The sequence below is a fragment of the Diabrotica undecimpunctata genome, chromosome 1 (genome assembly GCF_040954645.1).
Source record: "Diabrotica undecimpunctata isolate CICGRU chromosome 1, icDiaUnde3, whole genome shotgun sequence".
Classification (NCBI taxonomy): Eukaryota; Metazoa; Arthropoda; class Insecta; order Coleoptera; family Chrysomelidae; genus Diabrotica; species Diabrotica undecimpunctata.
This window is the reverse complement of record NC_092803.1, coordinates 205,312,051-205,319,373: the sequence shown is the minus strand read 5'-3', so window position 1 is coordinate 205,319,373 and position 7,323 is coordinate 205,312,051. Positions and strand designations below refer to the sequence as shown.

The window sequence follows — 7,323 nt, the reverse complement described above, 5'->3', positions numbered from 1 at the left end:
TCTTTGGCAGCTGCCATACTAATAAGTCTGAATTCATTGTCATTAGTAATATCCTGAAGGTGTTTACCAATATAATCTTGGTAGCATATCTCTTTTCTGGGTGTTCATGTTCTCAATGATTATTTTAATATCATTTTTGGTACAGTTATCATATGCTCTTTCAGATCTTCATAGAATTAATTAATATAATAGAAATAATAAAACAATGATCTTTAATGTTGTAGGGTTGGTTTTCTATATACTTTTTTCACATAGAGATTAGCAGATCCAATAAGGCTAGTGAGCTGTTACACTCTTTTATTTTTTTTATCAATTTTATCAACTCTTCTTCATTATCTAATTCACAATAAAAAAATTTTATTTCTGCTACATTCGTCATTTTTCTAGCCAATATGAAATATTATAACCATAATTATCTAACCTCAGAATAAACTTACATTCTGAAATAATAAAATTTAATATAGAAAAAGCTTGGTTGCAAAAAACCATTTATTGAAATTTTAACATATAAAAACCTATCTAATGCTAACTATTTAAATACAAGTGATCTGATACATCCCATATTTCCAAATCACGTAAAATAGGAATAGTGTTATTTACAAATGTATGCTGTATTTTATTATATAATTGCATAGAACATTTATCTTTTTCTTTACATACACAGCTTGTACTTATACCATTACTTCCTCCATCTAAATGTACCTCAGTATGTCTCTTTTTACTCCCCACTTTATCTTTGATAGTCCTCATATCATCAACCGTTGGTGTCATACAAAGACCTAAACTTGGATAAATAACAAACGCAACAGTAGTGAGCACTGTTAACAAGTAAACAGGTACTGTTATTGCCCAATGTCTCTGAGGAAGAAATGTGATACCAATTGCTTTGAAATACTTCTCTGGTAAGACAGCCCAAATAACATAAACTATGAAAAATATTCTAAAGGAAAGATACATAACAAAACCATACACAGCTCTACTTGGTGTTGGTGCAGGAGTATGCTCTGGCATTTTTAATAGTAATTATACTCGTTACTAAGTGGAGGTCCTAAAAGTTCGATGGTTTCAGATATTAGTTGCAATTTTTCAAAAAATCCAGTTACTGCCACCCGCAACTGCTTTGGCAGGGTAGCAGAGAAATGCCTAAAATAAAACAAACTGTATATTACAAACGTTATAATATGTAACAAGCTTACGCTATTAATTTGTCCTCCTCTACCCGTAAAACCTTGATAACACCACTTCTAGCAGGTTCTTTATCTACTCTCAATACATCATAAGCAATTTCTGCGATTCTGTGACTTTGGAATGGTACCTCAAGATCACTATAAGATAAAATTGTAAGATTTAGTTCAGTCTATTTAATTTTTAATAAACTTACATTTCATAGTCATCAGATTTATCCATTTCAAAATTTCAATAACATTAGATATCAATATCAGATATAACCTAAAGTATTCTCTAAAACTTAACCTAATAAAATATAAAGATAGCTGAATGCTTCAATAGAATAGGTCATATCCAGTGACAATTGAGTTTTATTTCATGCACTTTTTGTAGAAATATGTTGATTAAAAAGAATGATTATAAACTGCAATTTTAATGTATATGATTCGAATAGCCTAAAGTTGAAAAAGGAATTTATTGTAATAATTCATTATTTTAGTTTCAGCACAGAATAAGAAAGTATTCTGTGATACCAAAAATCCTGCATAAAATGTAATTTGTCAAAAATAAAAAGAAGATTCATGTTTTGGCGCCATTTAGTTTATAAATATTTATATCTATTTTTATGTGTAACAAAGTTTCAATTTTATAAAAAGATTTATTTTAACTTTTATAAAATAGAAAGATATATTAAAGATCAAAAAAGAAAAGTTTTAAAAATGGAATCTTCAACACCCTCCAGACGAACAGCACGAACAAAGAAACCCAGTTTAAAAGCACTAGAATCTCTTTATTCACTTAAAATACAAAATTCAGGTATTGTTCAAGTTATAGACAGCGATGATGAATCCGAAGATGAAATAGATATAGAAAATATAGACGTAGATGTAAATAAGCCGAAAGTGATGCATGAAAATGAGGTAGTCCATGGAGAAGACATATTTACTTTCCAAAAAAGAAAGAACAGAGAAGCACTTGCTCAAAAAGTAGCTGAAGCATGTGATTTAAAAACTCCTAAGCATGTTCGTACAAAAACAAAAAGTAGGATAGCAAAAATGATAAAAGAGGACAGTGAAAGTGAATTTGAAGTGTCCTCTGAAGAGTCTGAGAGTAGTAGTTGCAGTAATAAAAGTGAAGACAGTTCTGACTCAAATTCTGATGATAAAAATGCAAAGGTACTTAATAGTAGCAAATTATGTTATGTTGTGTCTAACTTCTTTTGTTTCAGGATATTAAAAACAAAAAGATGAAATTCAAGGAAGCTAATTTACAAACCACACAAACTAGGAGCAGAAACTATCATATTAAAACAGATGAGTACTTCGAAAAAGCATCATCCAAGAAAATAGAAACTTCAAATAATACCCTTGAAAGATTAGAGACTCCAAGACTGCCCCAATATCAACTTCAAAAGTTATTACACAGAGTTTCTCTTTCAAATCAACACATTGAGGCAATACAAAAATTAAGAAAAGTTAATGAAAATTATTTTACGAAATGGCTTTACTTTTTAAATGAAAACTTTAATATACTTTTATATGGATTAGGATCTAAGAGAAATATTATCAATCAGTTTCAAAGTTCATACCTAAGAAGTCAACCTGTTGTTGTTGTAAATGGTTATTTTCCTAGTATCAATATTAAAAGTATATTAGATGCAATTTTGGATCTGTTAGAGATTGAAGATATCCCTGGGAATCCTATAGAAGCTTGTGATTTAATAATAAGTGAATTCCAAAATATTCCTGATAGCTGTCTATATATAATTATACATAATATTGAGGGTGAGACCTTAAGAAATGGAAAAACACAGAATATTCTTGCCAAATTAGCATCTAGTAAAAATATACATTTTATAGCTTCTATAGATCACATCAATGCTCCCTTAATATGGGATCACAACAAACTCAGTAAGTTTAATTATATTTGGTGGGATGTTACATCATTTGCAACTTATGAGGAAGAAACTTCATTTGAACAGTCTATGATGGTACAACAAAGCAGCACATTAGCTCTGTCATCTCTACGGAATGTTTTTGCTTCTCTAACTTCCAATTCTAAAAGTATTTATAATCTAATAGTTACACATCAGATAGAAAATGGCAAGTCTCAGTACTACCAGGGACTAGCATTCAAGGATTTATACCAGATGTGCAGAGAAGCCTTCATAGTCAGCTCAGATTTGGCTTTGAGGGCCCAACTTACTGAATTTGTTGACCACAAGATGCTTAAGATGAAGAGATCTGTGGATGGAACTGAGTATTTGGTGATTCCATTAGCCAGTACATTGCTGCAGAAGTTTTTAGATGAAAATCAGTAAATGTTGTGTACTTTTTTATTGTATAAAGTTATATAGAGCTTTATGTTTAAATTTATTTCTCCATGCTCCTCCATACCACCCTTATCAAAACCTCCTGGAAATATAGTAGCAATTTTAAGCTGTGTGTTTTTAACAATGGTGGAGTATAAAATACAGACTCCACTTTTTTTATCATTTATTTTCTTAATTTGTACTTTTAAAACAAAAATCACCCTAAATGTATCAAAACAAAAAATTGCAAAATATATAATATATTATAGGTAAGGTAAGTTTTATACATAATAGTGAGGTTTCTTTATCGTAATTCCAAATTCTGCCAAAGCTGGTGTCAGATCTTCCATAGTTAGACAATATCTTCTGTCCTTCGTCCCTTGTTTGCTCTGAAAATGATTTCAAATGAAAAAATGTACATTTAATTCAAAAGTAATTACTGTTCAATGTACTACTTATGAGGAACTAACTAACCTTGGATCCGCTGTGGCTTGAAGAATTAGTGGACCTCATTTTACAATGTTGAAGAGCATCATTAGCAATATCAGATATAAATTTTTGCGCTGCTATCGAGATTAAGCGCACCAATCTTGGATCTTTAGGCTCTAGTCCTGAAGATCGTAAATAGTATGCAGTTACGGCGTCTGGAATCTAAAAATAACAAGTTAGCAACAGGGTATATAAAAATAATGGCTATTTTACTTACAGTTGGGGTGTAATCTTCTAGTTGCAGAAGAAAATCACTCAGTGGTTGGCCGAGTGTTGGATTGTTGTCTTCTATCATCATTTTCTCTTCGTGGTTCATTTTATATTGATAAAAATATCGTAAAAACCAATAAAATAGCGAGATAGCACTAATGACTTGTGTTGATGTGTTGTTGTTATTATTGACAGATGTTGACACAGTGTGACGTATGTCAATTAGATAGAAAGTTTAGTTTCACGTTTCACGTCAAGATGGTTAGTCAGCAGTGGCGGCTGCAATTCTTATTATTATCGGCAAAAGAACTATTACTTGCAATCATTGAAAAAAGAGAGTGGTGACTAATTTAATGGTAACCAAATGCATTCAGAAAACTGCTATGCCCAAATTATCAAGGTGTAAAGATATAAGGAAAGATGAGTACTGTAGGAAAATGCATTATTTCCCGGTTAAATAATCTTAAAAAGTGCTATGAATGCAGAGCTGCAATTTCAAAAATGAAAATTCCCTTGATGATTACCAACCTCCTTAAGGAAACAGTACCGTAAAGAAGATGAAAGACTTTCATACCTTGAAATTGCAAAAACTTTAAGGAGCGCACCAACAACCGTTATGGAGACTCTACTGAGCATCGCTCGTCTGCACATCGTTAGAAATGGAAAGGAGAGAATGGGATATTATATACTGTTGAAAAACTTGAGCAAGGCGCAACGTAACGGTTATATCAGAACATAGTTAAATTAAATTGGGTGCCATCAGTATAACGGTATTATAACTAAAGTCTCTCGTTGACTCATTTGACTTTCAATTCCTGCAATGGCCAAATCAATTATTTGATTACCAACTGCCGATGCTATAAAAGTCTTTAGAATATTACTAACACTTTATTGTTAATTACCATGTGATTTAGCAATTACCGATCGATTTATTAAATATTTTGGTCGGTATATACGTTGTTACCTTTTGCATAAGCTTGTATGGTGTTAACTCTTTTCTTTACATGACATGCTTTTTCAGGACTTTTACAAGGGGGCCTGCTACCATGGATCCTAATCCTAGAACCGCTCATGAATCTCATGATAATAATAGCAAAGAATATAGACGCAAATGCGTCCTTGTCGCTTGTCGCTGTCGCAATAATTATTTATTTTGATATGAAGTTCGTCCGTGACCTTTTCTTTAAATTTATCAATACTCATTGTTTTTCTTTCATAAAAAACAATCCAAGGTTATTGGAAACAATAAAAGAGGGACATACCTACTCTGAAAAGTTTTTCACGCTTATTTATATAAACGTTTACATTCTCCTCAAACATAATGAAAAATTTATTCTTTATTCTATTTTTTAGTGTGGTATACACACTAACTCATGGTTATAAGCCTGTTATTTTGTTACATGGAGTTATGACTGGTGCGGAAAGCATGGAGCTAATTAAGAAACGAATAGAAGAGGTAATATATTTTAAAAATCATTACCAAATTCATACAGGTGATGTGATTTTGTAGAAACATCCAGGCACTGTGGTGTATAATATTCAACAATTTGAAGGATGGTATAGTTTGGAAAATATGTGGTATCAAGTTCAACAAGTCTCTCAAACTATAACAAATATCACGATGAAATATCCAGAAGGTGTCAACTTTCTAGGTAAATATTTTACACAATACTTAGCTATGATTTGACTGTACTTAATACCATTTTCAGGTTATTCTCAAGGTGCTCTTCTTGGTAGAACTATTCTTCAAGCTAATCCAAATCACACAGTTCATCGATATATATCATTAAGTGGTCCTCAAGCTGGACAATATGGAAGTAAGAAATAAAATATTTACTTTAGAAGAAAGAATTCTTACACATTGATATTTTTAGCACAGTTTCTTCATTTATATTTCCCAGGATTAGCTTTAGAAACAGCTTTTGAGTTATTTTATTCTAGAGTTGGACAACATACTTCTGTAGGAAATTATTGGAATGATCCTTATCATAAAAAGTTGTACATGGATTACTCTCAATATTTGCCGTACATAAATAATGAGATTGAAAATGTTAAAAGTGATGATTTCAAAAATGCTTTGCTCAAATTAGATAGACTTGTATTGATTGGGGGGCCTGATGACAATGTCATAACACCTTGGCAATCTAGGTATGTAATAATATAGAATAAGCACTTAGTATACTCTGTTTACTGAAACCAGTCCCAACTGTTCAGTAAGTTTTGTAATAAATTTTTTGTTATGTTGTACCATTTGCTGTATATTATCTTCAATATCTGAGATCAAGATGGCATTGTCTGCTTAACCAAAATATTGGTCAGACATTTGTTTTTAGAATAGAATGTATGGCAATGATTACATGACAAGAACACAGCACTTTTATTGTTGATTGTTAAAAAATAATTTGTTTGCTACAAATTATCACTGAGCTTCAAAAAATTAACACAAATAATTCTCCACAAAAACAATCCAATTTTTGTTGCAAGAAAATGCCAAATTTTTCATTCCGACTCTATATGCAAAATATAAAAGACACCCTATGTAAGTGTTGTTCTTGGTTGAAATATGGATAAAAGTTCATACATTTGACATTAACATCAAAACCAAGTGCAGTTCATTTATATTTCCAATATTAAATTTAATATTAAAATTCAGAAGCTATAATGCTATATTTGTTGTAAATTGTTGTTAATATCAAGTTTATTTTTAGTCAGTTTGGATATTATAACGAAAACGGAACAGTGATAGATATCAAGGATCGTGCCATATTTCAGCAGGACTCGATTGGATTGAAAACACTTTATGAAAAAAAGAAATTAAAGCTAGTCACTGTGCCAGGCGTCAACCACTTCATGTGGCATCTTAACATGACGATATGTGATAATTATATTTTACCACATCTTGATTGATAATTGATATTCTTTATAGAGAATAATTATTAGGGGACATTTTTAAACTTTATAATTTATTTTAAATAATTTATTTATATGCATTTCTTTAAATGTGCAAGGATATGTATATCATTTTAAGACTTAAAGAAAGACAGTAAAGATAGTGATTACCAAACCAAAAATTACTCATTTTTATGTAGTGTATAAATAAAAATATGTGAAATTGGATTGGTGTATTATTTTTAATTACATTGTCT

The 7,323-nt window shown here is 30.8% G+C and overlaps 5 protein-coding genes across 5 annotated transcripts; 2 read left to right on the top strand and 3 right to left on the bottom strand.

The window, feature by feature from the left end:
- Positions 1-475: 475 nt before the first annotated feature.
- PIG-P (phosphatidylinositol glycan anchor biosynthesis class P) lies at positions 476-1,011 on the bottom strand. Its single transcript, XM_072521054.1, has one exon. The coding sequence runs from the start codon at positions 1,009-1,011 to the stop codon at positions 526-528; it is 486 nt and encodes a 161-aa protein (XP_072377155.1). The 3' UTR covers positions 476-525.
- Tcs6 (Threonyl-carbamoyl synthesis 6) lies at positions 1,003-1,503 on the bottom strand. Its single transcript, XM_072521056.1, has 3 exons — positions 1,382-1,503; positions 1,197-1,325; positions 1,003-1,143 (listed from the first exon to the last, which is right to left on the bottom strand). The coding sequence occupies exons 1-3, from the start codon at positions 1,405-1,407 to the stop codon at positions 1,014-1,016; spliced, it is 285 nt and encodes a 94-aa protein (XP_072377157.1). The 5' UTR covers positions 1,408-1,503; the 3' UTR covers positions 1,003-1,013.
- A 221-nt stretch (positions 1,504-1,724) lies between these two features.
- Positions 1,725-3,530, top strand: Orc2 (origin recognition complex subunit 2). Its single transcript, XM_072521053.1, has 2 exons — positions 1,725-2,342; positions 2,396-3,530. The coding sequence occupies exons 1-2, from the start codon at positions 1,749-1,751 to the stop codon at positions 3,485-3,487; spliced, it is 1,686 nt and encodes a 561-aa protein (XP_072377154.1). The 5' UTR covers positions 1,725-1,748; the 3' UTR covers positions 3,488-3,530.
- Positions 3,531-3,722: 192 nt separating this feature from the next.
- Positions 3,723-4,385, bottom strand: Taf10 (TBP-associated factor 10). The gene is made up of 3 exons (XM_072521055.1): positions 4,185-4,385; positions 3,953-4,129; positions 3,723-3,867 (listed from the first exon to the last, which is right to left on the bottom strand). The coding sequence occupies exons 1-3, from the start codon at positions 4,281-4,283 to the stop codon at positions 3,760-3,762; spliced, it is 384 nt and encodes a 127-aa protein (XP_072377156.1). The 5' UTR covers positions 4,284-4,385; the 3' UTR covers positions 3,723-3,759.
- Positions 4,386-5,320: 935 nt separating this feature from the next.
- Positions 5,321-7,276, top strand: Ppt2 (palmitoyl-protein thioesterase 2). The gene is made up of 5 exons (XM_072533270.1): positions 5,321-5,633; positions 5,688-5,829; positions 5,887-5,994; positions 6,052-6,325; positions 6,886-7,276. The coding sequence occupies exons 1-5, from the start codon at positions 5,499-5,501 to the stop codon at positions 7,082-7,084; spliced, it is 858 nt and encodes a 285-aa protein (XP_072389371.1). The 5' UTR covers positions 5,321-5,498; the 3' UTR covers positions 7,085-7,276.
- Positions 7,277-7,323: the final 47 nt, after the last annotated feature.

Excerpts from the sequence above, each read along its gene's own strand:
- PIG-P (XM_072521054.1), bottom strand. The coding sequence starts at position 1,011 with ATGCCAGAGCATACTCCTGCACCAACACCAAGTAGAGCTGTGTATGGT.
- Tcs6 (XM_072521056.1), bottom strand. The coding sequence starts at position 1,407 with ATGGATAAATCTGATGACTATGAAAT. Across the intron at positions 1,326-1,381 it reads AAATCTGATGACTATGAAAT|TGATCTTGAGGTACCATTCC; the intron begins GTAAGTTTATTA and ends TTTATCTTATAG. Across the intron at positions 1,144-1,196 it reads GAGGAGGACAAATTAATAGC|GCATTTCTCTGCTACCCTGC; the intron begins GTAAGCTTGTTA and ends GTTTTATTTTAG.
- Orc2 (XM_072521053.1), top strand. The coding sequence starts at position 1,749 with ATGTTTTGGCGCCATTTAGTTTATAAATATTTATATCTATTTTTATGT. Across the intron at positions 2,343-2,395 it reads CTGATGATAAAAATGCAAAG|GATATTAAAAACAAAAAGAT; the intron begins GTACTTAATAGT and ends CTTTTGTTTCAG.
- Taf10 (XM_072521055.1), bottom strand. The coding sequence starts at position 4,283 with ATGAACCACGAAGAGAAAATGATGATAGAAGACAACAATCCAACACTC. Across the intron at positions 4,130-4,184 it reads TAGAAGATTACACCCCAACT|ATTCCAGACGCCGTAACTGC; the intron begins GTAAGTAAAATA and ends TGTTATTTTTAG. Across the intron at positions 3,868-3,952 it reads CAAGCCACAGCGGATCCAAG|AGCAAACAAGGGACGAAGGA; the intron begins GTTAGTTAGTTC and ends AATCATTTTCAG.
- Ppt2 (XM_072533270.1), top strand. The coding sequence starts at position 5,499 with ATGAAAAATTTATTCTTTATTCTATTTTTTAGTGTGGTATACACACTA. Across the intron at positions 5,830-5,886 it reads AGAAGGTGTCAACTTTCTAG|GTTATTCTCAAGGTGCTCTT; the intron begins GTAAATATTTTA and ends TACCATTTTCAG. Across the intron at positions 5,995-6,051 it reads TCAAGCTGGACAATATGGAA|CACAGTTTCTTCATTTATAT; the intron begins GTAAGAAATAAA and ends TGATATTTTTAG.